The sequence below is a fragment of the Lindgomyces ingoldianus genome, assembly GCF_010093535.1.
Source record: "Lindgomyces ingoldianus strain ATCC 200398 unplaced genomic scaffold BDR25scaffold_7, whole genome shotgun sequence".
In the NCBI taxonomy this organism is placed as follows: domain Eukaryota; kingdom Fungi; phylum Ascomycota; class Dothideomycetes; order Pleosporales; family Lindgomycetaceae; genus Lindgomyces; species Lindgomyces ingoldianus.
Window position 1 is genome coordinate 849,748 of NW_022985168.1, and position 27,789 is coordinate 877,536.

Sequence of the window (27,789 nt, forward strand, 5' to 3'; positions counted from 1 at the left end):
GGAGAATAATCCCGAAACAATAGACATGCACCGGATTTTCTCCGGATGCAATCAGATATCAGAAGAGACACAGCCACCAACGCCAAACGCTCCACCTCACGAACCCCTATGTAGCGTTCGACATCAGTGGGCCACCTGCAGGTGCTTAGGTGCCTGCGGGTGCAGAAAGCTAACACGAGTAAGACAACTAGGGGGAGTTCTATATACAGTTTCTCGTCAAACATCCCCTTGAGAACTTAAAGCAACTTACTACTCTACTTCCTCGCACCCAAGCATATGCAGTATACCTGTTAGCATAAAGTGGATTAGGCTAGCCACGAACCTTTAGTACCACTAAGGCATCGGGCTCCGGAGCCTTGGGCACAGCCCGCAGGTAGTTCCACCTGTTAATGTCGAGCACTGCCCCGGGAAAATTAGCACTACTCCTTCGAGACACTGGGAAAAAGAGGCTGTTTCTCTGGGTTTAGTCTTGAGCCAGCAGTTTTTGAGGAATTTGCGATCCGTAGCCTTCCGAGCCCACACTGTAACCGCACAGTGCGATGGTGAAGTTGGATCCATGTTGTGTTTTACACATTCCGCGAAACAATCTTTAAATAGGTGTTACTTGCTTGAAGCTGTTGTTATAGTCGTGGTAGTCGTGGAAGGCAGCACTATAGATGAAGCAGAAACCGACTGGGCTCCAGTGGCACTGTATGCAAGTGTTGGCATGTATGGGAATCAGGCTAGGCTGAATCAGCCACCTAGGTGGTTTGACTTCTTGATCTTGGAGAGAATTCCGCCGACAAGCCAACTATCATGCAGCCCAGACGAAGCACGAAGATGATATCTGCGTGTGAGAGAGAACACCGTCTTACGCATACCTAGCATGTGATTTGTGCCCGCATGTAGAGGTTGCAACCCGCTCTCCTTCGTAGCTGGTGACGCACTGGTGGGGGCTCATAATGAGGGACTTTATCCGATATTTGAGACATGCTCTATTTCGCTTGTATGCTGGGTAACCATATTTATAATGACGCAAGAAAGGTTATGATTGAAAGGCTTGATAAGATATATGTTGTGTCATTCTCAGCTTCATGAGATAATACTGTGGCGCCGTGGGGAGTAACGAAACGGGAGACAAATGGCAAAGTCATCCACAGAATGGCGCTGAACTTGTCAAGCTCACTTCAGGACGGACGTGACTCTACATTTCCATTGATGTTCCATTTCTCTACTAGTATGTATCTAGGAGGGGCGCTAGTGTTGCAAGCATTGATTAAGCATATGAAAATGTGAACGTTCCTAGAAAGACGCTTCCGGCAGTCCTTCCCAACCACTACCAGGTGCTCATGGAAATCGCACCAGTTTGTTAAAGCCTTCAGCCAAGCTGGGTTTCCTTCTTCTTCCTGTTGTCCCTCATTGGGCGTTTTTACAACAGCTACAATCATGTCGACCAGATAACTCAGATCGAGTTACTTCGGCTCTCCTATCTCAGCTGGCGACCTACGAGCCCAGTCGTAGAAGTAGGCTATTGGTAAGACTAGATATCGAACATGACGGACGCTGGTAACTTCCCATATGCGGTTTTGACGATCTCTACAGTACTTGGCCACCAGCCCTAAGCTATGGCGCGGCCAAACATAGAGGACAATATATCATCCCGAAGCTGGTGAACTAAGTACTCGTCTACGAAGATTTTTAAGGTTGAGGATATTGAAGGAACTACTAGCGTTGAGAGATCTACTCTGGATCCTTTTCATATCCTCTGAATCAAGACGCATCTCATCAAAGAGAGGTGATACAGCCTTCTAGGCATAATGCTTATCGTCGTCAGTAGGGAGTGTCCTGCACGGAGGATCTATTTCACCAGTCCTGAATGTTCTAGTGCCAATCTTATTGGCCTGCATCTGGGCTTCTGCTCATTGGGGAAACGTCCGGAACGCTAGCTCACTTACACACCAGTAGTAGTTATGCTACACTCTTCCACTCAGAAGACGCCTAGAAAGCGCCCCGAAAATACGGTGACACGGCACACAAAACATATTTCTGCAGAGAAAATTCGACAGGGAGATTTCCAACACGAACCGTTACCATTTCGAAGCCCATCGTTCTACCAATATCAGCCAGCTCCATCCCTTTTCAACCCAGGGTGCTGAACTTACAGATAGTTGGACATCTTCCTATGTAAGCCTCCTGCTATCTTAGGTTTACCATATAAGATATTTTCTGCCAGCGGGTTATTTACCATGTGCTTGGGCTTCTTCCATGGGGTTTCTTACGAGGAATCCATGGGCGATGGACTCGATTCTCTGCGAATATCAATGCAGAGAGGTGGCAGGTTGTTGCGAGAGACTGAGTAAGCGAAAGTCATTTTCATCGACGAAGGCTAGCATTCCATCAATTGAATAGAGAGGCGGAAGTTCTGAAAACGGCGCGGACACTGCAGATGCAGTGAGAAGGTAACTGTGGAAGGGAATACACGTGACTCAAGCACTAGCCGATTTCTGTACGCTAAACTCTTGGCGCACACATTGACGAAACCTTGGAAATTGACGAGCCTCGTCGACACCTACTTCAACGACAACTCTCGCATCTTGACAACCTGCAAGAATTCACGATGCCGGTACGCTTTCTCACTCCTTTAAAACAACCCCTTCTACTTAACCCAATCTGACGATTCCACAGAGCCACAAGTCCTTCCGAACCAAGCAAAAGCTTGCGAAAGCGCAGAAGCAGAACCGCCCGATTCCCCAGTGGATCCGCCTGCGAACTGGTAACACCATCCGGTGCGTCTTCCTCCCTCCTCCCTCCTATAGCCAGATTTTTTGCCACAAGTTCTGGGGCGGTTGAGTCGGGCTAACATGACACGCACGATCAGATACAACGCAAAGCGACGACACTGGCGCAAGACCCGTATCGGCATCTAAACGGCTCGCCCCCTCCTCTCTCGATTCTCGTTTTCAGTCTCGGTCTCCTCATACATCAAATGGCACGGGGATGGATTCCACGGCGGGGGAGCGGATATAGATGTTGAGTTTGGGGTGGCGGATGGAGTGGTGCGGACTTTTGATGGTATGAAGGATGTTTTAACTGGTAACTCTGGCGCTTTGGGACTGAAAATACACGTGATGGGGGTTTTGCAGTGGCAATGAAATGCACCAGCTAATCCGATGGATTAAGGATATTTGATTGTGAATGGTGCTGTGCCTTTTCAGTCTTCTAGCCGAACCATAACCCTTCTATTCGCCTCTGAACCCAAGATTTGAAGTGCTCATGAATCAGGGCATTGCGCGAACCGAGCTGCCAACCGAGTTTTGGACAAAGCAACATCCAAACGCATCATCAGCTCGGGTGGTGCTCCCCGTACCCACGCGCGGAGGTATTTCTCATCGGTGTAGCGAATGTACCAGGCCAGCCGTGCTAAGTGGTTGTCTCGCACAGCACGCCGTGTAGACTTCCCACAGCATGTTTAGCAGGAAATCTCCACACATGGCTTGGATATCTCTAACGCCCACTTCTCACCTGGAATTTCGGCCTCTGAAACAATGCATTAGTGCCTACTAACCCAGATATAGATTGTCATCACTTACTTCATTCAAATCCACAACCAGACACTTCTCTTCCAACTTGCCCAGTGTCTCATAAAGACTGACTCCCCCAGCATCGATCTTAAGAATAGTAGTACTCCCAGCATAGCACACCTCCTTCTCCATTCCACATCGATTTGCTAACACGACTACGACAGGCTGCCCATCTCTCGACTTCTCGACAAAAGGCTGAAATCTCTCAACCCAGTACGCCACAGTTGCGAAATCCGCTTGAGTAGGATTCTGCATCAATTCTTCGGGAGTCAAGTGGCACAACCACGCCATACTCACACACACAAGTGGAGACCCAGCCTGCAACGCGGTATTCGCAAACTCGTAATCTGTCCATGGGGCCGTAAACTTATATGGATTGATATCCATACAAATCCCAAGGGTAACATTTCCCAACCCGCCCAACTGGCCGGAGAAAAAGTTGCGAGAGGGTCCTTCGATGGCCCATGTTTCGTCAGTGTAGTAGAGAAACGCTTTACGGTAGTTGGTTAGAATGACGCCAGTTGGGGAGACGGTGACGGTCGAGTTGTATTGCGTTTTGGGGTCCGTGGTCGTGATTTCAGGGTAACCGACAGTCACGTGGCATTTGTAGAGTGCGGCGGTTTGGATCGCCCATTGTGTGGTGATGCCTGAGGTTGTGGGTTCCAGGAAGGGGGCTATTTCTTCAAGGGAGTGGAAGTCGTAGCCTGGTTGATATATCAGTTGCCTGCTGTTTGGGGAATCATGCACCACGACAAGGTTCTTCCAACCCAGGGTCTTGTGGCGCAGCGCAATGAACAAACCCCAGCTTGAAAGACACTATTTTCCTCAATATTCTTCAAGGGAAATCGGATGTACAGACCTGAGAATGCTAGTTCTGGTAAGACAAGCCAATCCAAATTCGCCGGAATGTGTGTCCGCAGGAGTATATCCTCGGCTCTTTTGATATTCTCTTGGACCTTGCCCAACTCTGGGGCGAACTGGAGACAAGCGATCTTCATATCGGTGGAATAATACTTGAATCAAAGAATACCATATCAGAGGGACGGAAAGTGAATGGTGGATGAGCAGGCCTCGAGAAAGAAGGTTGCAGGTCAGATTGTTTCAGAGGAGGTAGTGAGAGCAAGCATAAAGGTAGAAAGAGCGACCAATGAGACTGAAGGAGCGAATCCTTTGCCAGGAGACCTTGCACTGAGATTTTCTAGGGATGGAGAGAGCGTCCACTCTTATCGTAGCGGAGGAGCAAACGACATCGGAGTGGTGCACTTCCGTATCGGGAATGGAAAAAAGGAAGAATGCTGGCCAATCATGTGGAGGGAGCGTTACGCTTAACCGGACGAAGCTATGACGCGATGGTAGTTTCGCTGCCAGTCTTCACGGGCTTACGCCACGCTCACGATTCCTATTGTCCCTTCACGATGAACCTCCGGATCTGGTAGCCAATTAGCCCGTCTCAATGGCAGGTAAGCGGCTCGTTGACGTCGCGAGACTATTCAATGCCTCCAAATCCATCACCAGACAGCATGTCAATCTGCGCTCACAGCAGCTTGATGTCTACAGCAGAACCTCGACGCTCGCAAGGGCCGTCAAGAGCCAGACGGATCGCATAATTCTCACCGCTCAAGCAGCAATTGCCCTATCCCAACGTTTTAACGAAAACCCTCCGCCATGGGCTTCGCCGCCACAAGCATCGAACCACCGCAAAGAGGATATGCCAAGGAGGGAGATGGTGCAAGGGGAGAAGCAACGCGAATATATGAAGGATGGACTAGAGCAGGGTCATAATTATGATCGGTCGTCCAGGAATACGCAGGCAGGGCCACCGCCGGAGGATGAGCTGTATGTGCAACAAGAGAATGCAAAACGCTGCTTGCTGCCAGATGGGACGATATCATCTGCGGGTATAACTTTAGAGGACGATGCAAAGAGACAAGACACATTTTTAGAACCGGCAGTGCCAGAGCCTTTGAAGGAACATTTGGCAAAGGTGGCTCATGAAGGTCCAAAGGAAGAGGAAGGCATCAAACCAGCAGCGTCGACGGCGTCTTCAATTCCAATACCACCCAAGAGCTCGCATCTCTCGCCAAAAGAAGCGCGCAGACTTCAGCGTGAGTCTGAGTCTCAGATCCCTTCCCAAGCGAACGAATCACAGCCGCCGACATCACCAATGGTGCGGAAGCTTAACGCAGGCCAAGATACAGATGTCTTCTATACCAGATTTGTAGAGTCGAAGCCGGAATACTCATCGTTGCCTCGAGCGAAAATACCAAAGCATACAGAAGACAAACAAGGGAGTGATGATCATGTCCAAGCCGGTCATTTGAACCAGGACGCTTACTACTCCACCCCGGAGCCGGGGCAGGAGGAGGTGCAGAAAGAAGAGATACCACATACAGCGGCTGTTCCGGAACAAGATCAGGTATCTGGGGGCATAAATACGGATGTGTTCCGAACCAAGCGGGTCGCGAAGATGCTAGGAGGTAGTCCGTATGCGCCGAAGCCTCACCTAGACCTGAGAGGTGCTGACAAGACTCCATATGATCATACAAAGACTGCGGCTGGTTATGGTCAGGCTATGTCCAATGTCCGCAGTGCTGAGCAGACAGAGCCCTCCAAGCCAGAACAACCTCTGCAGACCAGTCGAACAACAGCAGAAAGAGAAATGCATAATTTTCCCCCCGAGCTAGCTAAAGGCGCCGAATCAACTCCTCCCTCCGTGCCTGACGTAGGTTGTCTCCCACCTTACCCATTTGCGAAGCATGCTGATATACTGACAGCATGGTCGCAGATCTCTGGAGAAATATATATTGAACCTCGAAAAGCTCCGTACGAACTACGAGAGTCACGCGTTCCATCATCAAGGTTCAGCCGTCTTTGGCAGTATGCTGGCCTAGGGGCTAGAATGGCGTTTGGTGCAGCTGGAGAAAGTCTTCGACGAGTAACTGGGAGCGCTGCAGCGACCGGAGGGTCGCTGGTGTTGAGTCCAGGAAATATGGAGATCCTCGTTGCAAAACTGTCCCGTATGCGTGGCGCTGCGCTCAAGCTCGGGCAAATAATCAGCTTTCAAGACATCAAGATGCTACCACCTGCAATACACGAAGTGCTTCAGCGCGTGCAGGACAGTGCAGATTACATGCCCGCCTCTCAGCGCAACAAAGTCCTTGTAAGCAACCTTGGTGCCAACTGGAGAAATCTCTTCGATTCTTTTGAAGACGTTCCGATAGCAGCAGCATCAATTGGCCAGGTTCACAAAGCCATCCTTCGATCTACCAAGGAACAAGTGGCTGTCAAAGTCCAGTATCCCGGCGTTGCTAACTCGATCGATTCGGATCTCAGCAACCTTTCTATTCTTCTAACAGCGTCACGTCTCCTACCGAAAGGTCTCTTCCTCGACAAAACGATCGCAAATGCCCGAACAGAGTTAGGCTGGGAATGCGATTACACCCGAGAAGCAGAATGCCAAACCCGCTTCCGCGACTTCCTAGCCGACGATACCGACGTCTTCACAGTGCCGAAGATCATTCCAGAAGCTAGCGGCAAAGAAGTCCTAACCGCAGAACTCATGGAAGGCATTGGCGTCGCCAAACTCCCTCTCCTCGACCAAGAACAACGCGACTGGATCGGGACGCAAATTCTCCGCCTCTGTCTTCGAGAAATCGTCGAGTTCAAATTCATGCAGACGGATCCGAATTGGACTAATTTTCTCTACAACGAAAAGCTCCACAAAATCGAGTTATTAGATTTTGGCGCAAGCCGTGACTACCCGGACGAATTCGTAGATCCGTATATCAATGTCCTGATTGCGGCATCCCAGAATAACAAACCTCTCATCCGAGAACTCTCTGTTCAACTGGGGTATCTGACCGGCTCTGAGTCCGCGGATATGACAGAAGCACATGTCCAATCTGTTCTGACTCTTGCGGAACCTTTTCAGCAGAATGGACCGGAGGTGTATAATTTCAGAGACCAGACTATTACGGATAGAGTGAGGGGTCTAATTCCTGTGATGGTGAGAGAGCGGCTAGCCCCACCACCAGAAGAGACGTATAGTCTGCACAGGAAGTTGAGTGGAGCTTTCTTGTTATGTGCAAGGCTAGGCAGTAGAGTGCCTTGTCGGGCATTGTTTGAGAGGGCTGTGGAAACATATAGGCTAGGTGGTAAGATGACATAGGGTTAAAAAAATTTGTACTGGGACTGTTGGGCGTCTGTGGTTTTGTATTATATTGTACATGTACTTTCTACAATATGACAGAAAACTTTGAACTCATTCCCGCGATTGCAAACCAGCCAATTCATCTATCCTATTCTATCCTTTTCAAATCACTTCTCAACTCAATACTCACCCAAAATATCGCTTCGCCTCAAATTGCACAACTCTATTCGTCCTAACCTTATACATAGCTGGACACCCACATTCCACACATTTTAGACTCTCTCCCAGTCCCTTCTCCTGTCTCATCCTACAACAAGCCACTTACCCCTCTTCATCAAGCCATATCGTCGATTTAACTCAGCCATAGCAATCATATTATGGCTTTCCGTTACTGTAGAGGTCGGTGCAGAGAGGCCGTGCTGAGCCGCATATGTATGTTCCGCTCTTGGTGGGAGAGGATGAAACGAAGGGAAGGGGGCTGAGGGAGATAATTGGAGGGGGATTTTGAGGGGGGCGGGGAGTTATTGAGGCTGGTGCTGGGTCTGGAGGAGGTGATGAGGCAGATGAAGACTATTGCTTGGGGGTGCAGAATGGGAGGAGCCAGCCGGTTCTTGTGTCGAGTGGGATTGGGCGCGATTGAGGGGGGTTGGTTGGGGGATTGGCTGTGGGAATGGGAGTGGTCGGAATTTCAGGAACTGGGGGTGGAGAAGGAGACACTTTCGGGGTTTTGGGCTCGTGGTCAGATTGTCCGTCCTTGTTCTTCTCCCGCCCCTGTGCCTGAGGACGAGTCTCGCGATACGAGCTCTTGCGACTGTGATGACATCATGTTTAATAGAACGTAAGTGTTACTGTCAGTGGTGATTGAGTTTTGTTCTTTTAGACAGAATGAATCTAAATGGCCTTACAGGCAGTGACAGTTACTGCTAAGTTAATTAAGAGCAGAGCTACTGTTTAGTATAGTTACTGCAGTAACCGGTGTTTCTAGAAGCTCTAGAGAAATCTCTTGCTAATATAGTCGCAGATATTATTTAACTCTAAGTGAATAAGATAAATATATAGTCCTCTAGCAATCTAGTTGTGTTGTGGCTGCAGAGCCTTAATGATGGAGAGCAATAGCTGGTTATAATTCATTATGATTGTCCTTCTAGCTACAGCCCCTCTTGGGCTTATAGCTTGTGTTAGGGATATATAGGAAGTTAAGAGCTAGTTTGTACAGCGTTAGATAGTGATTACGCCTAAGTTGGTGCCACTAATTGAGTGGACTTCTATAGGCCATATATTAGCTTTAGCTACAACAAGCGTCACAGTACTACCCATTATCATAACATAGTAGTGAATTGGCTTCTTATTTTACCTGCCCCTAGTCTTATTAAGCCCTAATGTCACGATCAGGCTTGGCCTTGGCCGCTTGCGGCCATATCGGACCAGAATGGACAAAGAACGATCAGCCGGATGCAGCAAGGCATAGAACAAAGAAGCAGCGTGTATATAAGCAGTAGCGAATCTCTGCCTTAGAGGGCAGCGATTCGTCTAATTAGGTCTTTTACCTAGATCCTGACTATTCAAGGTCGGAATAAACTACGTTGGATAAGAGCAGTTCAGCCTGTCTTTAGTGTATTGCACACCCATCATTTTGACACCTAAGAAGGGACACCTAACAAACAAGCTGCAGCAGTGCCTTGGTTTGTGCATGTTTTAGCACCTCTACTCTTGGAGCAGCCCTTGTACTAGTATGCGCAAAAACTCCCTCCGCGAGCGCAGTATTTAAACACCAAGAAATTAATTAGTATGAGCAGTTACTGCCGTAGCTAGAGCCCTATTAACTGTACAGTAACAAAAGACAATTCATTTTCGGTTTAACTGCCAAGAGGCTGCTACTATCAGTAACAGTAGCAACAGTACTACGTTCTATTAAACACCATGAGTGATAGAAGCTTGCGATTTGCTTTGCCCTTTGCTGTAGATGCCAGTTCATGTTTAGCTTTTTCTTCTTCCAATCTATCAGACTTCTTCTCGCTTGACTCAGACCAGCAGTCCTAGTCGTCTTCGCTTTCCGGCCGTTCGAGCGCTTCTTTTATAATCTGGTGATGAGCTCGCGCCTTGATCTTCTTCTCCTTCTCCATCTCTATGCTCGTCCCCTTCAAAGGAATGTATATGCCTAGGGGTATTTTGGTAATACAACTACCCATTGGTCTTAATCTAGTCGCTAGCATCCTGGTGTCTTGCAAAACCCCATCTCCACCCCCATCTTAATCCATCCCCACACAATCTCCTGCCCCACACTCCGCGCTTGGACTCTACTCGCACTACGCGCTATAGGAGACATAATCACTTCCCTGGACGCAGTTTTCGACGTCTCCGGCTGTAATGGAGGGAAGAGTTCAAGAAAGTGCTGGCTTCGAGGTCTTGGTAGTGTGTCGTCGCTGTCATAGTAAGGGTTGAGAAGAAGGTGGGAGGTTGTTGAAGTGAGGTTCGAGAGTCTATAGTTCGAGCTGGTTGTAGATAGATGAGGGGGGGAAAATGAAGTTTGGCGCTGGGCACTGGGTCTCGATTTTCGTGGATGGGGTTGGGATAGTGAAATTGGACGGTGTGGAGTGGTGATAGGTGAATATATCCTAGCGACGTTTTGGAGTCTGGAATAAGATGTCAAAACCTAGTGTCTCAAGTTCGTCGATTTCCAACCTAAATTTTTCTTAATGGTGTTCGGTTCCTTAATATCGTGAAGAGATGCCCCCCTGCATCTCGACATTCCTCCGAGGCAAGCATGTCGCCACGACCTGATGCCAAGTCCATCATCCATTTTGTTGTACCAATAAGCTTCTCATCCATGCATAATATCAGCATGTATCGAGGATGCGATGAATGGCAGGAGCCTTGAAGTCCGCAGTCGTGCAAAGGAATAGAGGATTGTCAACGTCTGCTCATCTAACACCCAAAGGAGGATTTCGTCATGTCGTATCGAACGCATGTCAGCACTGCAATGAGCTCTGTGCTGGGCTCTGAGCAAAGGGGTGCACGAATACACGTCACACAGAAACAGTTTCTGGGACTCGACCCGTCAGACGGGAGTTGTTTTCAACGTTTCGGAAATTACACATACCAATTTATGTCGGAAGGATGACATGGAGATATCTAGGATGGTGGTCAGAGTTGCAGAATGAGTGCTACTTTTGCGCTTCAATATTGGCAGCAATTAAAGATAAGACAAGTGGATGAAAATATGTCTGCAAAGCATTTCTCTATAATACAAAGCCGTGTCGCAAGATCACGACCAGAAATACTCTGGATATCCATGATACCCAAATCAACACCCAAGCTCCTCGCATTCCAAACTCGCGAGCATGTCAACGACGCAGAGCCAGTCTCGTGAGTGCATACAGGATGTGGGTGACCCAGTCTACCGCTCACATATACCCCTCTGGCTCTCTGAATCCCCAGCACTTTTGCACACGTGCTCCAAGACGGCTCCACAACACCAAAACAATAAAAGGCAATATGTGATAGGCGGTGTGCGACATTGGAAAAAGTAACGAAGAAAATGAAAATGAAAGAAATAGGGGTTTCTCATGCCGTCATAAGCGCGGTTCCCATCTCCGTTTGCTAAATGAACCTCCCGTGAATGAAAGAAAATGGCATGCATGCGATGCGACTCTCGAGCGAGATGCAGAAGAAAACAAAAATTCTAGGGAGTTAAACATGATAACAAAGGAAAAAAGTGGTCGCTCTAAGTAGTATTGGCACCTGCATGCATCCTAGTGTTTGCTCATTTAAAACCACGCCGGGAAATGATTGCAAAATTTAGTAGTTGTGGGCAGCGATGAGGTGCTGAGGGGGTCCCATGGTGGTCCCCATGGAGAGAGGACCGGGTATATCTGCAATTGATGCTGGAATGTTGAGGTTTGCACTGAGGTAGTCATTTCCGGATTCGGGTGATTCCTCCTCTAGCGAGCCTAGGTGCTCGTCCTCATTGTCAAGCTCATCTTCGTCGAAACTGCTGAGCGGCTCGCCGTCTTGACGAGGTTCATGCGTGCGACGATGCCTGAGGGAAATGGTCAGTATGGCCCGAAAATAGACTGGGGGTTGCGGAGGAAGCTTACTGGGCAAGATTGTCCGATCGCGAGAATGCCTTATTGCATAGTGGGCAGACGTAGGGTCGTTCTTGTGTATGGGTACGCACGTGCCTAGGCGCCGAGTCAGCGGCTATAAAAAAAGTTTCACAGCACGCGGGCGCTTACCTCTTGAGGTGTTCTAACCTCTTAAATAGCCTACCGCATGTCGGGATTGGACATGAATGTGACTTCTGAGGGTACGGGCCAATCTCCATCATCGTGGCGCTCCTTGCCCGTCGGTACACCCCTGGAGCGGCTGCAGTGCGTGCCACGGCAGAATGCTGTAGGGGATTCTCAAATACGTCTCCATTGACGAGGCTGTTTAGATCGTCCTGGGGCAAAATGCTTGTCTGGTGTTGTGGCGGGCTGTCCTCGACCGTGTGCAAGGGGGTACCGTGCCGCGAAATGTCAACTACAGGCTTGTGGTCTGCGATAGGTTGGCTATAGTTGGCGCCACCATTAACGCTATTAGGAGAGTTGTGATTCGACTCATCTCCTTCAGGAACAGGCATGACGGAGCTTGACATCGACCGCCGCAAATCACTTGGTCGGTGAACCTGGTGCGTGGCCCCACCTGTGGCAGTCACTGCGGCGCTGACACCAGTTGACATCGACGATCGACGCCTCCTTTGTTTATAGGTGGGCGATCCTTCGATGACAGAGTAGACGTTTCCTGGAGGGAACGGCCGTGTCACGCTTGAGAAGCCGGGACCCATCAAATTTGACGGAGGGATGTTCATCAAGGGATTGAACGAAGTCGACACGCCGAGTTCAGGAATAGCGCTGTAGAGACCAGTGTCCTCGTTCGCAATGTAGGCTGGTTCTGCACCGAGACTAATCTGGTGCTGGGGTGGAGTCAACGGCTCGAATGACATGCCCCGAGTGCTGTAGTCCTCGTAATGCGACGAAACGAATGAAGGAGCAGGCGAGTACTCCATGTATGCAGGCATCGAGCTATGACGCTGGTGCACTTGCGAGAGAGGAATGCCATTGCGGTCGTATTGCATCTGACCTCCAAAGTCTCGTTCCCGGCTCTTGGCAATTGCGTTGTTCATGCTGGGAGGCATCGTCATTTGGCTGTACTGTGCCATTGGATTCATTGCTTCCTCTTGCACAGTTGGCGGTATTGGCTGTGTCATCATGGTTGGAGGGGGCATGGAGTCGATCGCTCGCATTACAGGGGAGGTTGACTGTGAGTATGTTTGCACATTGTTGTTGAATGACGATGAGTTTGTCTGTTGTGCCTTGGTGAGCTGCTCGAAGAGTGACTGCGACGAGTCGAATTCGAATGAAAGCGCTGGCTCGTTCACAGCGACTGTAGTCGCTTCCTGGCCCATCTTCTCCCTTTTCAGATCGCGCTCCAAGGCATCGAGGAAAAGTCGGTCGTGCGGCACGCTGTACCAGTAGAAGACCTTCTGCTTCTTTTGCGTTCGGATGCAGTTGTTCTTATAGAGGAAATCAAGAAATGCACTCTTGGGCTCCTCCAACGAAGCATCGGTACCCGATTTCAAGTTGCGAAGATCTGAGAAGATACCTTCCTCGAATTTCTTCGAGTTCTTGACGGGTCGGCCGAAGGCCTGGAATCGGAAGGAAAGACATCGAACAATGTCTGTTCCAGAGATATGGAAAAGATTGTTCCTGCACGTTGGTTAATCGCTGAAAGAGGAATTGTGCAGCAATGCATCATCGAATGGACTCACCATAACACGCAGGAAACGTATTCACCAGTGGGTAATAGGAACCGTCGAATATATTGATCAGGTTGCCAATCAACGGGAGCCGATATGAGAAAGTACTTTACTACCAAAGGGGTCAGCAGGAACGGTCAGAGGCGGATAGAGAGATTGTCGAGACAGATGCGCGACAGCATTGGAGATATTTGTAAAGGAAGGAGGTGTATAAACATACGGTTGTCGACCTGCTGCAGCGCGACGATACTATCCGGAGGCAGGCTTTGCTGAGCATCCTGATCTAATAAGAAGGTTTCGGGCGCAACAGAACGTGACTGAGGCGGAGGCATCGCAGCATGAGGGTTGGAGTACATGCTGCCCTGCAACACGGCTCTCTATTTCACTCGTGTTTTGCAGTGCCAGACGTCAGACGAGACTCTGCAATGAGGGTGGGTTGAGACGGATAAGGCTCTCGTAACAGGTCCTGCCAGTGGAAATAATGTAACGTGAAGCGCAAAGCGAAAGAAAAGGCCAGCGATGGTTTGAGATATCTTAATGAGAAGTAAAACGTATCGAGGGCCTGCCTCGGGAGCCTGAGCAGTCTCGACTTCAAGAAGACTGGGCAGCTTGAATGTTAGGGCTTTGGGACACACGAAACACAAATCTGAGGGGGGAGGGCAGAGCTTTAGGTGTCGGAGGGTTGGTGAAACAGGAGTTAGTCGTTTTGGAATAATCTATTCTGGGCCGGCGCCCAAGTCCAGGCAAGTCAGCAGCGCGCCAGCACCACAGAGACCAAGCACCTCGCATGCTAGGGGGTGCAGGCCAGTGAAGGGTCCGCGAGGCAGCGCCGGCGGGCGTGCGAGGGGAGGTCAGCGAATGGGATGTGGGCAGACACGAAGCGCTCCCTGGTGCCAAGCGCCAGGGGGTTAGGTCGAGTCGCAGCAGCGCGCAGAAGCCGAAGCGACAAAAGCAGGCAAGCCAGCGCGAGAGAGCGTTGGAGCAAAAGGAATGGCTGGCCGCAATATTGTACCACGAGGGAAGGGTGGGCGCGAGAGTGGGTGTGGGTGGTTTTTTTTTTTTTGGAGGCCGCGGGGACTGTGGCAAGGGCCAGGATGGGTTGTGCTGACGAAGGTGTGCCTACCCGACGACTGTTGCTGGCAGCGGTGGGCGAGGGAGGAAGGAGGCCGAAGGAGCCACCCACCCTCTCCAGATCCCAAGCCCCGCCCCCCATCCCGAGTCGCGATGCACACACAGCTGGCCGGTGCGAAAAACTTGCGGCTAGCGAGCCGATGCGTGCAAAGACTCACCATGATCGCGGACTCCACCAGTTGTGCTTGACTCCTGTCAATCCGCCGGTAGTGGAGACTGCCGCTAGCACAACTTACCTCCACTCGCTCGCGGCACAGTTGTCATTTGCAGGCTAGCCACAAACTCGCAACAAGCAGCAGCGGTGCTCAGCATTACAGCCTCGCATCCTCACGGGGCCTGAAGCAGGCGGCCGACGGCACATGGTCCTAGGAAGTCAGCGCTGTGTTTGCTGCCTGTGATGAAAGCCAAAGCCGGCATCACTTTCCACTGCGAACACCCCGGTTTACAGTCACCCATTTCACAATCTCGCACCTTGAACGGTACGGGGCGCCTTTGCTTCGTTATCGAGATGCACTCCTCTCATGCCGCTTGCGCGCATCAATTGTAATTTTCCCCGCGAATGAGGATTCCATTTCAGTCCCTCCGCTATTCTGGAGGAGAGATTCAAGCTCGTTATTAATACAAACTTTCCAAGTCTCTATGCTGCGCCCTCTTTGGACGATGGCGGAGGATCTGCCCAGGATCATGGCTGGAGACTGAGTCCGCAGCACGCAGGAGCATTTCACACTCATGTTGACGGATGCAACTTCTTGCAAATCCATCCCACCATCACACACTCATTGTGACCTAGCTTTCTCTACGAGCATCGTGCTGTGGCTGATCAGCGAACTGACGTGTGAGCACGGTGCATCCAGACGCAGGAACCAGCAGAAGCAGCACTGGGCGCCGGGTTTGATCTTCATCCTGAAACGCCCTTCAACCCTCTGCCGCCAGTCAGGAACACTGAGCGACTGCGTCGGCTGCTTCCCCCAATAACGCAACTCGCGGGCCTTCCCATCACTCACTTTTGAATCTTTTCCCGCATGAAGGCCATTACCGCCTTTGCTCACTGAGGATGAAGTGGCCTTGAGGCCGCATTCTAGGATTAGCATAGCACTTCGTTCTCTGGTTGCCCGTGCTCGGCGTCACGCTCCATGCCTGCAGACGGCCAGTGAGAGCGTCCAAAAGGCCGTTTCAGAGTTTCTTTTTGACCAAGGCAGGGCCCTAGCCGTTTTTGCCCGCCTTCGTTGGATTCGCTCAGCGAGTCAGCGAATGAGAGTGGAATATGCCGGCACTCCGTAAGCGCTTAACAAGGACGATAAAAGATGGGGTTCCTCGCTGTCAACTCATGCACTCGAGAGGACTGGTTATCACAGCCGTAATTTTACCACGTCGAGATATTAGGTCTGGCAAAATGCGCGCATGCTCCCGATGTATCACTGTAAGATGGGGTTGATAGGGCTGCACGCCAAAAGAGCCTCTGTTAGAGCTTTGTCTGAGCAGCCGCCAATCCAGCCTGAAAATCCAGGACACCGGTCCGTTGATGGCGTTTGGTACCAGAGTCAGGATTGTGCGGCTCAGTGGTCGAGCCAACAAGCTTACCTCAGTGGTTACACTTCTTGAAAACGACCATATTGGATAAAAGGGGCATTAAAGTGGCGGACTCCGGAAAAGGTCTGGAAGGGAATAGAGGGCCAAGGTTTGTGAAACTCATGCAGCCTCGCCTTGAGCGCTCGGATACTGCTGTTTCCACAAACAAATTCACGCATCTGGATTCAGCGGGAACTGTGTTTGTGACCGATAGAGCCGTATCCCACAGATGTCGGAGGAAACAACATTTTGGGAAGAGTGCGGAGGCCCGTACCTGCGTTAGCGGAGCCGGAGTGGCCTTTCTGAAACCCATCCGGGCTTTCTCGGCTACCTAAAACGGACCACGGAGTGGAAGCAAGTGCTCTCGCTTGGAGCGTGATGCTGTGCATGAGGCTTATGCCGGCGATAAATGGCTACAAGACTCCAGATATCTCTACTTGGTTCTTGTGATCAAGAAAATCAAGTCATGTCACTGTGGTGGTCACGCTTACTGATTCGGGAGGTGGAGAGGCCATTTGGGCATTTGCAAAGTCACTTCTGTGCAGCTGTGGCTAAAAGCCTCGTCAAAACGGTTGATTTCGAGGCTGTATTCCACCGACGAGCAAAAAGAGGAATCCGAGAGCGAGAAAACGCGATGGAATTTCTGGTCGAAGAATAGCCTGGAAATTTTAGCCTACAACGTCAGGTCTCGTAGTATACTGCCGTCGGAAGGCCTATACAAACACTATCCTATCGGCGCTTATTGCCAGGGTCGAGAGGTTTCAAAGCGCTAAAAGAAGTTGGATGCGATAGAACCCACAGATAGAACTCTCAACTCCTTCCGGCGTCGTGCAGCACATCCCATGGTCGAGCTCCACGTTGGACGGACATCGAAAGGATCCCCATACTCGATTCTTTCCATTAGCCAGCCTTGAACGGACGTGGCTTCCAATCGTGAGGTCTGATTATCCTAGCCGGATAAGATACGATATGAAGCACGGCCACGGGTGTGTTTGATGTCCAAGATCTGCTCCCGCTGTATCAGATTTCAAGGCCGTGTCTCAGACCGGTGGGAGTTTCAGATTGATTCCTCGCTTGAAAGGGGCCCCATGACCTCAACCGCCGTATCCTCAAAACGTAGAGATATGATTTGGGCATTTAAGATTGACGTAAGGGATTACCTTGCGTGTTGTCGCATTGCTAATATATAATCAGTAGCTCTGGACTTGAACTAATGATCGCAGAGAATACTACGACTAGGCTTGATGAGGAAGGACTGCAGAAACGTCTGTGCGAGAGAAAAATCGGACAGAACTTTGTGGAAATGTATCAAGAACTTCTAGGTGTGTTCATTGTGCCTGGCTCGCCGTTAGCTAAGTCGTGGCGCGCTCTAAGCTTTCAATAGTCATGGGCAAGGTTCCTTAGTAGAAACTCATTGCGCCATCAAAGTGAACATGCGAATATCCGATGGTAGCGTTCCTGGTGCAGGACATTCAACGCCAAAGTCTATCGTTGTTGTGGAGAGGAGGGTAGACCGTGGGTGATGGACGCGAGGTTTGTACTCGTCCTGTGTGGTTGAAGAGGGTTCATGACACTTCATGATGGTACCCGACTAAAAACAACGGGAGCCAGTGCTATGAGAATTTCGTTGGTGAATTCCTTGGTATTTCTTCATATCGCAGATCACCCATCTCGACTCTGATAGCTCTTTGAACTTTCCCTCCAGAAACCTCTAGTGTATTTCTTCGGCTGATATCATCAAGGCTTGCCTCGACTATCGTCATAGTTGAGCAGAACTGGGTCAAGAAACTTCAATGTACAGTAGACATCGAGGATCACGCGAAATGGAGGAAACATTTTCGTAGTCAGGTAGAAGGAGGAGAGGGGGTGATCCATGAAGGTCTCGGAGGCTGCTCAATCCTTGAAGCCTCGCTACTTGTCTGAGGGGTAAATTTCAACACCCGAGTCCTCTCCCGGTTTCCCGCGAAGCACAAGTCAAAATAGACTGGTGTTGACGCTCTGGAGAAAGCGAACGCGAGATAGCCTGCCCAGAAAGAATCCGAAGCGTCGGGACGGAGGGGTGCCTCCAGGGACGTTCTGGCGATCTCATGATAGTAAGTGGTGTGAGAGACATCTAGGCCCTGAGAATGTGAAAAGTTACCATCCTCGCGGCACCATTCAAGAACCTGTGTCTTTTCTGGGCTCTTCAGTGAGACGTCATTGCATGTTGACGCTTTGGTGAGACGACCTGGTAGCTCCTGAAAACCACCAGAACACTCCAATGTCATACTGTCTATGTGTTTAACGACAGAGGACGGGCGACAAAACCGACTTTCGATCCGGCAGTTGCATGGTCTACTGCAAGTAAGGCAATGCAAGCACTTGAACTAATATCTTTAAGTTCGATCAATATGCAACTACATTGAAGAATATCGCCAGCTTAGTTTACCATAGTAATGACGTCGGACATTCACATGGACTCTCTCACAAGGCACTTCTCCTTACGAGATCAACAGTCTCCCCGGAACCGTCAGAGCAAAAAACAGACAAGTATCCTATGAATTAAAAAAATAATAAATTTCATGCGAGTGAACGCCGTGAGAAGCGAGCGAAATCTACTATGTGAAGCCAGCGCAATGTTTCCTAGGAGCCAATTAGTGTGTCTTGGCATTTCAAACAAGGCAAACAAGGCAAACAAGCCTGATGGCCACCTCCAAACTCGAAGCCACCACCAGAAACCCCATGGAACAATCGTTCTGATAGCAGCTCTCTATGGCTGGGGCCACTGCTTTTAGTGCTTCTCTTTTCCTTGTTGCCACCCCACGGCACCAGGTCCGAGCAGCCTCAGGGCTTCCAAAGATCTGCCAAAGTTTTCTTTCGGGAGCCTCACGTGCTTCCTGTTTTTGGTCTCCCATCAATCGCCCACAGCTTTTTAAGCCTCATTTCTTCTTAAGAAAGAGATGGAGGTCTCCCATAGAGAGGAGCTCCGCATTCACCACGACGACTTTATGGAAAGCGAAAGCAGCAGATGGCCAGAAATCAAAAGCACAGGCTGAGAAGGAAAAGGTTAGTGCTAACACATTCTATAACGTGAAGCTCGTTTTTTCAATGTTCGCTTCGTTCATCATTTCCTTCAATTTTCCCTAGTATAATTCACAAGAAAAATGGAACACATGGCTGGCTTGTAATTTTGTGGAATTACTGTGCCTCGGCATAGGGAAACCTTTCAGTTCGAGGAACCATGCAACAACTCCTTAGCATCCTCTGCGAAGTTTTATCTATTTCAGTCTGAGATGGCGACATTTCGAACAACCTTTTATCATCGCTTTTTTGCCTGAAAATTCCTTCCTCTACTAGAGTTGCCTTTATTTCTTCTCCCTTCCGTCTCCTTACAGGCCTCTCATGTACAACTATTATCCTCATGATCTCATTACTTCCAGGATATTGAAAATAATTTCAAGTGTTTCCAATTCTGGCTCTTTCCTATCATTCTATCTAAAACTTCCTCTCTTCTGTCCCTCACAGCATCCAACAAATCCCAAAAACCCTCCCACTAAAAATCCACAGACAGAACCAAACCCCATCATTGCGGGAACCGAAATTCTCCCCAAAATCTCCGCCAAAATTCCCCTCCCCGCTCTCCGCCACGAAAACATCTACAACCTACCCAACTTCCTAACCTTCTCACGCCTCCTCGCCACCCCTTTAATCGGCTATTTCATCGTACAAGAGCACCACCTCTATGCCTTCTCCCTCTTCGCCTATGCGTCCATCACCGACATCCTAGACGGCTACTTTGCCCGAAAATACAACCTCCAAACTGTCGTTGGCTCCGTTGTAGATCCCATGGCCGACAAAGCCCTCATGACGACCCTCGTGACCTGCATGGCCATAAATGGCAGTCTATCTCTACCCCTTGTCGTGCTGATTCTAGGTCGCGATGCCGCACTAGCGATAGCAGCAATCTACTACCGCTACTTAAGTCTCCCGGCTCCCAAAACCCTGAAACGATACTGGGACTTCAGCCTCCCCTCCGCAGAAGTGCACCCCACCGAAATTTCCAAATTCAACACATTCCTCCAGCTCGTGTTACTCGGGGCAGTCATGTGCGTAGGGCTTTTACGCGACCCTTCCGCTACGAATTCCGCGGCCGGAGGGGCACTCCTCTCGGTTCAAGAGTGGCTGGGTGGAGAAAAGCGCGTGCAGATGTGGACGGTGGGGATGCAATATTGTGTGGCAGCAACGACAGTGTTTTCAGGATTGAGTTATACGTGGAAGAAGGATGCAGTGAAGATTCTGGGTCATGATGAGGCCTTGAAGAGGAAGCAGGGGTTTCGGGGGAGGATGGTGGTGGGGGCTGGGTTTGGGGTTGTTATTGCGGTTGCAGCATGGCTGTACTTTCGAGACTGGAAGAGGGAAGAGGACAAGGTGAGTCGGAGTGTTGGCGGAGAGGGCAACGCGAGTAAATGAGGGATGGCTAGGGCGTAATCTGTATAATATGAGACCTATAAATATCAATTGAATAGTTGTATTCTATGACGCTTCTTTCGTCCATTAACCTATCCCTGCAAACCGTCCCCAGGCCATTCAGCAATAATCTGGCAAAAATAAATCTCAGACACCTCCAAATGCGGAGGAACCATAACGGAAAGCAGAGGTAAAATTATTCGTACATTTGTGTTGTACAGAACATGTTCCTATCCTTCTATGCGTTTCATGCCATTCCAACATCGATCATATAGATCCTATACCTGCCTTTCTAGTACGTAAAACGCCTCCCAATACATTATCCTCCTCCTAATAAACCCTCTAAACTACCTCACCAGCATACCTCATGAACGCTCTCTTCCTCACCTCAATTTCCCCCCTGAACCTCATCTCCCCTTCCTCCCGCCTCACTCCCTTCACAAACTGTAACAACCTCAACGCACCGGTGGGTGTCACTCCCTCCACTCTCCTCGCCTGTCCCACACTCTCTGGCCTCGTAGCTTTCAGCACACTCTTCTCCTCAAACGACAGCCCAAAGATAGCATCATAGTGCAAATCCAGTGGTAATTTCAGGTTCTCGTCCTTCTTCCAACGCTGCTGCGAAGCGATTTGGTAGGCTACGTAGGGTGCGTAGGCAGCGTTAATTTCAACTCTACTTCTTATTCTTTCGGTGAAGCGCGAGATTTCGGGGACGGTGGGGAGGAGCGAGGAGCATGTTATATTCGACATGCGGAGGAGGTCGTAGGCAGAGCGTTTGGAGGAGTCGTTGCGGACTTGGAACCCGACTGCGTTCCAGGACTTCCAGCCCATGGTCTTGTCTTGGAGTATGGAGGTTAATGCATCGACCTGAGCTTCCTCGTCTTGGAATGTGGTCCAGCGTTTATCGCTGACAATTCCAGCGGCTCGACCCATCGCCGTGAGCCGTGTGTCTGCGTTGTCGGTGCGCGCAGACATGCGGTATTCTGATCTGGATGTGAACATGCGATAGGGCTCTGAGACGCCTTTAGTAATCAGGTCATCAATCATAATCCCAATATATCCATCCGCTCTTGTCAAGACCATGGGGTCTTTACTCTGGGCCGCAAGACCCGCGTTGATACCAGCAATGATGCCCTGACTTGCTGCTTCTTCGTAACCCGTAGTCCCATTTATTTGACCCGCGAGAAACAAACCCGCAATATTCTTGGTCTCGAGAGTAGACCTTAAGTTCCGTGGATCCACATAATCGTACTCAACTCCATAGCCCGGTTGCAAAATCTTTACGTTTTCTAGCCCTTTGATTGTTTTCAGGATTGCGTGTTGTATGTCGGCAGGCACAGTCATAGATATCCCATTCGGATAAATGACATCATTGTCAAAACCTTCAGGTTCTAGCCATATAATATGACTTTTCTTGTCCGTAAATCTTATAACCTTCGATTCGAGCGAAGGACAGTATCGAGGGCCCTTCACGGTTTCGCGGATATGTATTGATTTATCGAGGTTTGTGCGGATGATATCATGCGTGGATTCGTTGGTACGCGTTTCGTGATTGAGGAGTTGGGTGTCTACTTGGACGCGAGAGTTCAGGTAGCTGAAAGGCATGGGAGGGTTGTCGCCTTCCTGTGCTTCGAGCACGGAGAAGTTGATCGACTTCTTGTCTAGTCGAGGTGGTGTTCCGGTTTTGAGACGACCGAGAGTGAAACCCGCCTCTCGGAGGGATTTCGAGAGGCCGAAAGTTGCGGCTTCACCCATGCGTCCGGAGGGATATGCTTCGAGCCCTGCAGAATGTTAATTTTATCCTCTCTGCGCTGCCAGTTGATGCACACCAATATGGATTTCGCCGCCTAGAAACGTTCCGGTCGTAATAACTACACAACCCGCCGGAATAACCTCCCCACTCTCTAACCTAACTCCCTTTATCCTCCCATAAAGTCTCTCCTTCAAACTTCCCCCATCCTTTTCCACAACAATATCCGCCACCATACCCTCCACGACACTCAATCTCCCCTCCCCATCCGCATAACCCAACATCTCCTCTCTCATGTACCTCTTATACAAACTCCTATCAATTTGTGCCCTTGGTCCCCAAACCGCCGGCCCTTTCTTCCTGTTCAGCACTCTAAACTGCGTTCCCGCTTTGTCCACAACCCTCCCTACAACGCCATCCAAAGCATCGATTTCCCGTAGCATAGTTCCCTTGCCAATGCCGCCAAAGGAAGGATTGCAGGAGCATACACCGAGATTGGAGAGGGAGGGGGTGATGAGTGCAGTGCGGGCGCCGGAGCGGGCAGCCGCTGCGGAGGCTTCGCAGCCGGCGTGGCCACCGCCGATGACTACGACATCATAGAGTCTGCGGATGGCGTCAGGAGGAGTAGTTAAGAGCATCGGAATGTGGAGGAATGAGGACGTACCTGTTTGAGCCGGAGACCGTGGCGAAGGTTCTGTGGGAGTGATTAAGAGACCGGACGCGCGGTGCGTGGCTCCAGAGCATGCACGCTCTCTGGGGAATAATAATACTCATTGCGGTTGGGGATGGTGTAATTGTGGGGAAAAGAGGGTTGCGCAAAAAGTTAAGACGTGAACTTTCGTCGAACGTGGTCACGTGGCCATCCGTCATCTACATAAAATTTTTGAAACCAAAGCGACAAAGCAGCAGTGTCAACATTAGAATACTAACTCTATTTGGATAACATATTTAAGGTTAATTTGGTGTTTGTTTTAGCGTTCATTAGCTCTCATAGGGTGCAGAAAGAGCTATCCAGTGTACTAAATTTAGCGAATTTCCATATCAATATTAATAACAACGGCGATGTTGTTGTGTTAATGCAAGATATTTTTGTTAGTAACTGTGGAAGACGGCTCTACTATCCTATGGGGGTTCATTTTCAAGGTGTTTATAATAGAAATCCGCCTTTCCTATTACTGATTCTCCCTTTCACTTAACTCGCATGTCAGACTGCACATGTCGAAACCTCATCACCAATTTATCTCCAACTGGCCTCGCCGTCAATCCCTCTGCTTGTTCGATTTCCTCCGCATCCACGATCTCGGAGGTGAAGTTTTATCGAGAGAGTTGCAATCTCATATTTTATTTCTATGCCACGTTTTCACTACCACCAATGACAATGTCAGGGCTTCCAACGGGCCGTTCTAAGGTCTAAATCGTAACGGTCACGTGTTCAGTACAAACGTACCAAGTTTGTGAGCCGCACTGTACGTTTAATAATGCCCTGGGGACAGTACGTAGTATAGATTATAACTGTAACGGCACATGCAAGACAATGGGTCTGAAGGCGGTAGGAATCCACTCAGAGGCATATGGGAGTGCGTGGGGACTTAATGACCTAGGAACTCCATTAACACCTATAGGCCTTATATAAAGAATATTAGAAAACTACTAAGCTAGCTAAGGAAAAAGGTGCAACTAAATACTTAAAGAAATAAAAGTAACTATAGAGAACAAGGTTAAGTTATAGTTAAAGCTAATATAAAAACTCTTTAGATCTGTTCTAAGCAACCTAAGATAAAATAATTTATAAGAATTATTACACTACTTTTTTTTATAAGCTAATTATCCGAATAGCAGTATTTAGATACGCGGTTGGGCGTCACGTGACATGGTCTTGTGTAACAGTTGTACGCACAGACAGATAAATACCCCTTTTCTTCGCACAGACTTAGAATAAGAAGAATTAACACTAGTTACCCGCAACCTCCCCCCCGCGCGATGTGTACACTGTGCAAGCCTCTTTGCTTTACATAGCTAGCATGGAGCCTATTTAACACTAATTAGTAGTTTAAATGCTATAAGATAGAAAGCTCTTCTTATACTTTTTTATTTAAAAGATTATGTATAAAAGAAATCTTTTTTCTTAACGTACTTCATAGGCGAGTTGCTCACACACCTGAGTTGCTTACTTTTGCTAAGACCCCACTAAACCACCCTTCCTACACTAATGCATTCCCCACAACACTACTTAGACGCGCTAAAAGAATGTTAGATACAGCTTACACTCTAAGCTTTTAAATAAAACATAAAACTCTTAAAGAAATGTGCTATAGCTATGTGTAAAGTTTTATAAAAAATAATAAATAACTATAGCACTAGACAACCTTTATAAGCTAATTCTATAGCTAAATTATAGAGGCTAGGTAATAAAAAAGAGCAAGTAATTGTTAAGACTATACTTAAGCTATATGCACAAGAAATTTCCCCTTAGATAGCATTTGTAGCTAATATAGCTAATTCTTTGCGCGCTAAGCATAATCTAGGCTATGTTTGCATAAACTAGCCTAGTACATTTATAAAGTGTTATTTAGAGCTTAAAGTAACATTTAAGTATAAGTATAACTATAAGAGAGCTTTTTATAAGAGTCTTAGAGTAATTTAGGGCAGGTTTAGCCTTATAGAGAATATTAAAGCTAAGTATAGCATCTAGGATAATAACACATACAACTTTAGCAAAATAAGGTTTATAATTAGCTAGATATCTTTTAACTATACTTGCGCTTAAAACTTTACTTTAAGCTTTAAATAACGCTTTATAAATGTACTAGGCTAGTTTATGTAAACATAGCCTAAATTACGCTTAGCGTGTAAAGAATTAGCTATATTAGCTATAAATGCTATCTAAGGGGAAATTCCTTGCGCATATAGCTTAAGTATAGTCTTAATAATTACCTACTTCTTTTTATTACCTAGCCTTTATAATTTAGCTGTAGAATTAGCTTATAAAGGTTATCTAGCGCTATAGTTATTTATTGTCTTTTATAGGACTTTATATATAGCTATAGTATATTTTTTTAAGAGTTTTATGTCTTATTTAAAAGCTTAGAGCATAAGCTGTATCTAACATTCTTTTAGCGCGTCTAAGTAGTGTTGTGGGGAATGCATTAGTGTAGGAAGGGTAGTTTAGTAGGGTCTTGGCAAAAGTAAGCGACTCAGGTGTGTGAGCAACTCGCCTATAAAGTACGTTACTAATTTAACTATAAATTAGTAAGAGTAAAGATAGAGTCTAATTTATATATAAGTAGCTATAAATCTCTGTTTAGTTACTTAATAAAAAGTAAAAAACTTGTTTATATAATACTATTTAAAAGTATTCTATAAATAGTAGTGCTAATTTAACACTAGAAGGTCTGTTTTATCTTTTTACATAAGGCTGTTTAGAGGCAGTGTATAATAAGAAGTAAACAGCGCGCAATAATGTATAACTAACTACTATAAAGTAATAAGTAACACTAGCTCTATCTTTAACTAGCTAACATAATGTATTAATATATAACTAATATATACTTTTAGTAGGCATTTGTCACGATTGTGCACGAGTAAGGTTATAGAGCTTCACAGAGGTCTAGTTTAATTACTACGTGAGGTATTATAGTAGGTACAAGACGTTGTGTAAGAAACAGAAAGGTTTAGAAAGAAATTAGTAATTAAATACTTAGCTTAAAAGTCTAAGCACTTTAAGTATAAATTAAGCCTGTTTTAAGTTTAGTTAGTGTTAAAGTAGTTTATGCTTAAGTTTATGTCTATATTATGTTATGTTTATGTTAGACGTGCACTAATAATACTTTAGTACACGTCTAATACAGTTATGTCTAGGATCTAGAGAGGATACTGTAACAGTACCCCCCCCCTTATTAAGAAGGGAATTCTTTATATTAGTAGTTTTAGCATTAGGTTGTCTTTATTAGGGTATAGGTTTAGTTTAGATAGGTATTAGGTGTAAAATTAGGTTACTATAAAGTTCTTTTACAGAGCTTCTGCAGGTTTCTATAACAGTTTGTTATATCTAGTCTATTTTATAAGGTATTTATAGATATGTTTCTTTTTATTAAACTAAATTTATTTAACATCTTTTATAATGTATTCTAGTTTATTATTTATAATAATAGGTTTAAGTAGCAGGTTTAGCTGTCTAGGTAGATAGTTAGATTTAGAAGCTACTTAGCGCAGTAATAATATATAGAACACAGGGTGTATCTTTATGCTGTTAGGTAGGATTAATTAGTAAGTGTGTAATAAGACTATATAAGCTACTATAAAGGGGCTAAGGTTTTTTTAATTAAGTTTTTTTAATTATTAGTTTATTTAGATATTTCTAGTGTCTAGCTAAACCTTCTTGCTAGCTGCATACATAAAGGCAAGAGTTTAAGATTAGTTTATATACTTTTATTAAAAAGCTTAAGCTTATGTAAGCTTTTTATAAACATATTTAAATATATTTTAGATTTTGTTAATAAGTCTATTTACATTTATTACTTATATAAATTAATAAGTTAGTTAAAGAGTATTTAAAAGTAGTTTAAATCTTATTTAAAAGTAGTATTTATAGTTTACTAAAAATAAGAATACTTACATTAATTTAGATGTTATGTTATTAGCTTTAAACTATGCTATAGCTAACTATTTTACCTAGTTATTCTACTAGTAGTTTATGTACACTTATAGGACTTATTTTATTATAGTGTTTATGTTCTTAGTCTAGCTGTTAGTCTCTAGGTAAAAAGCTATAAATAAATAGAGGACAATTTAAAGCTATTTATAGAGTTTATTCTAGAAGGCTAAGACAAACTGCGTACCTCTGTCTAATATAATTATGTTAGGCAGGCTATAGTAAACTTATACGTATTAGTAGAATAACTAGGCCATATTAGAGGCAGTTATAAAGAAACATAGTATTAAGTGTTAATACTTAGTTAAGTAATTAACAACTACTATAATATTTATATACCTTTTAAATAAAGGTAGGTCTATAATAAAATTAATTAATATATTTTTCTAAGCTTGTTTAAGAATTAAGAGCAGTTTAAGTAGGCTATTATACTTTTTTTAAAAGGCCTTTACTTTACAGTAAGTATAGCAACATAATACGTATTAGCGTACAGTATAGAACATGCAGGGCTAGTAGTACTCTCTCTGTAGTAGGTTAAGAGTCTTTTCTCTGCCTAGGTGTTCTCTAACAAGCAAGTTATATATAATTTAGAGTAGTTTAATTCTTAGTTTATTAAAATTAAGAATTATAAGTTAGTTATAGTAATATAGCTTGCTATTTTAGTTTTTATAGTTAGCTAGTGTTACCTTCTTTAACTAACTAGCGCTGTTTTAGAGCAGGTCTAAAGTTTTTTAG

At 46.9% G+C, this 27,789-nt stretch overlaps 7 protein-coding genes across 7 annotated transcripts; 3 read left to right on the plus strand and 4 right to left on the minus strand.

Annotated features, from left to right (window-relative positions):
* Positions 1 to 2,541: 2,541 nt before the first annotated feature.
* On the plus strand, positions 2,542 to 3,225 carry BDR25DRAFT_281065 (ribosomal protein L39e). The gene is made up of 3 exons (XM_033687861.1): positions 2,542 to 2,602; positions 2,665 to 2,765; positions 2,858 to 3,225. The coding sequence occupies exons 1-3, from the start codon at positions 2,597 to 2,599 to the stop codon at positions 2,904 to 2,906; spliced, it is 156 nt and encodes a 51-aa protein (XP_033551074.1). The 5' UTR covers positions 2,542 to 2,596; the 3' UTR covers positions 2,907 to 3,225.
* Positions 3,226 to 3,457: 232 nt separating this feature from the next.
* Positions 3,458 to 4,658, minus strand: BDR25DRAFT_120203 (N-terminal asparagine amidohydrolase-like protein). Its single transcript, XM_033683693.1, has 3 exons — positions 4,420 to 4,658; positions 3,570 to 4,264; positions 3,458 to 3,516 (listed from the first exon to the last, which is right to left on the minus strand). The coding sequence occupies exons 1-3, from the start codon at positions 4,556 to 4,558 to the stop codon at positions 3,484 to 3,486; spliced, it is 867 nt and encodes a 288-aa protein (XP_033551075.1). The 5' UTR covers positions 4,559 to 4,658; the 3' UTR covers positions 3,458 to 3,483.
* A 355-nt stretch (positions 4,659 to 5,013) lies between these two features.
* BDR25DRAFT_216436 (ubiquinone biosynthesis protein-like protein coq-8) lies at positions 5,014 to 7,728 on the plus strand (the record flags this gene model as incomplete). Its single annotated transcript, XM_033684872.1, has 2 exons — positions 5,014 to 6,282; positions 6,346 to 7,728. 2 exons carry the CDS (start codon positions 5,014 to 5,016, stop codon positions 7,726 to 7,728), a joined length of 2,652 nt encoding a protein of 883 aa, XP_033551076.1.
* Positions 7,729 to 9,098: 1,370 nt separating this feature from the next.
* BDR25DRAFT_351766 (uncharacterized protein) lies at positions 9,099 to 9,342 on the minus strand (the record flags this gene model as incomplete). The annotated part of the gene is made up of 3 exons (XM_033694910.1): positions 9,099 to 9,220; positions 9,270 to 9,288; positions 9,334 to 9,342. 3 exons carry the CDS (start codon positions 9,340 to 9,342, stop codon positions 9,099 to 9,101), a joined length of 150 nt encoding a protein of 49 aa, XP_033551077.1.
* A 2,032-nt stretch (positions 9,343 to 11,374) lies between these two features.
* Positions 11,375 to 13,980, minus strand: BDR25DRAFT_120224 (STE-domain-containing protein). The gene is made up of 5 exons (XM_033683694.1): positions 13,728 to 13,980; positions 13,520 to 13,619; positions 11,946 to 13,457; positions 11,808 to 11,891; positions 11,375 to 11,749 (listed from the first exon to the last, which is right to left on the minus strand). The coding sequence occupies exons 1-5, from the start codon at positions 13,861 to 13,863 to the stop codon at positions 11,509 to 11,511; spliced, it is 2,073 nt and encodes a 690-aa protein (XP_033551078.1). The 5' UTR covers positions 13,864 to 13,980; the 3' UTR covers positions 11,375 to 11,508.
* A 4,938-nt stretch (positions 13,981 to 18,918) lies between these two features.
* Positions 18,919 to 20,783, plus strand: BDR25DRAFT_340787 (uncharacterized protein; the record flags this gene model as incomplete). Its single annotated transcript, XM_033693540.1, has 3 exons — positions 18,919 to 19,252; positions 19,712 to 20,614; positions 20,769 to 20,783. The coding sequence occupies exons 1-3, from the start codon at positions 18,959 to 18,961 to the stop codon at positions 20,781 to 20,783; spliced, it is 1,212 nt and encodes a 403-aa protein (XP_033551079.1). The 5' UTR covers positions 18,919 to 18,958.
* A 90-nt stretch (positions 20,784 to 20,873) lies between these two features.
* BDR25DRAFT_255977 (glucose-inhibited division protein A subfamily) lies at positions 20,874 to 23,177 on the minus strand (the record flags this gene model as incomplete). Its single annotated transcript, XM_033686388.1, has 3 exons — positions 20,874 to 22,434; positions 22,483 to 23,006; positions 23,068 to 23,177. The coding sequence occupies 3 exons, from the start codon at positions 23,175 to 23,177 to the stop codon at positions 20,996 to 20,998; spliced, it is 2,073 nt and encodes a 690-aa protein (XP_033551080.1). The 3' UTR covers positions 20,874 to 20,995.
* Between the last annotated feature and the right edge of the window lie 4,612 nt (positions 23,178 to 27,789).

What these genes read in the sequence shown, in the direction of transcription:
- BDR25DRAFT_281065 (XM_033687861.1), top strand. An exon ending in CGAACTGGTAACACCATCCG is followed by an intron (nt 2,766 to 2,857) that starts GTGCGTCTTCCT and finishes ACGCACGATCAG; the next exon opens with ATACAACGCAAAGCGACGAC.
- BDR25DRAFT_120203 (XM_033683693.1), bottom strand. Translation starts at nt 4,558, where the DNA reads ATGAAGATCGCTTGTCTCCAGTTCGCCCCAGAGTTGGGCAAGGTCCAA. An exon ending in ACCAGAACTAGCATTCTCAG is followed by an intron (nt 4,265 to 4,419) that starts GTCTGTACATCC and finishes TATATCAACCAG; the next exon opens with GCTACGACTTCCACTCCCTT. An exon ending in TGGTTGTGGATTTGAATGAA is followed by an intron (nt 3,517 to 3,569) that starts GTAAGTGATGAC and finishes GCATTGTTTCAG; the next exon opens with AGGCCGAAATTCCAGGTGAG.
- BDR25DRAFT_120224 (XM_033683694.1), bottom strand. Translation starts at nt 13,863, where the DNA reads ATGTACTCCAACCCTCATGCTGCGATGCCTCCGCCTCAGTCACGTTCT. An exon ending in TACGTTTCCTGCGTGTTATG is followed by an intron (nt 13,458 to 13,519) that starts GTGAGTCCATTC and finishes ACCAACGTGCAG; the next exon opens with GAACAATCTTTTCCATATCT. An exon ending in AGGTTAGAACACCTCAAGAG is followed by an intron (nt 11,892 to 11,945) that starts GTAAGCGCCCGC and finishes CTCGGCGCCTAG; the next exon opens with GCACGTGCGTACCCATACAC.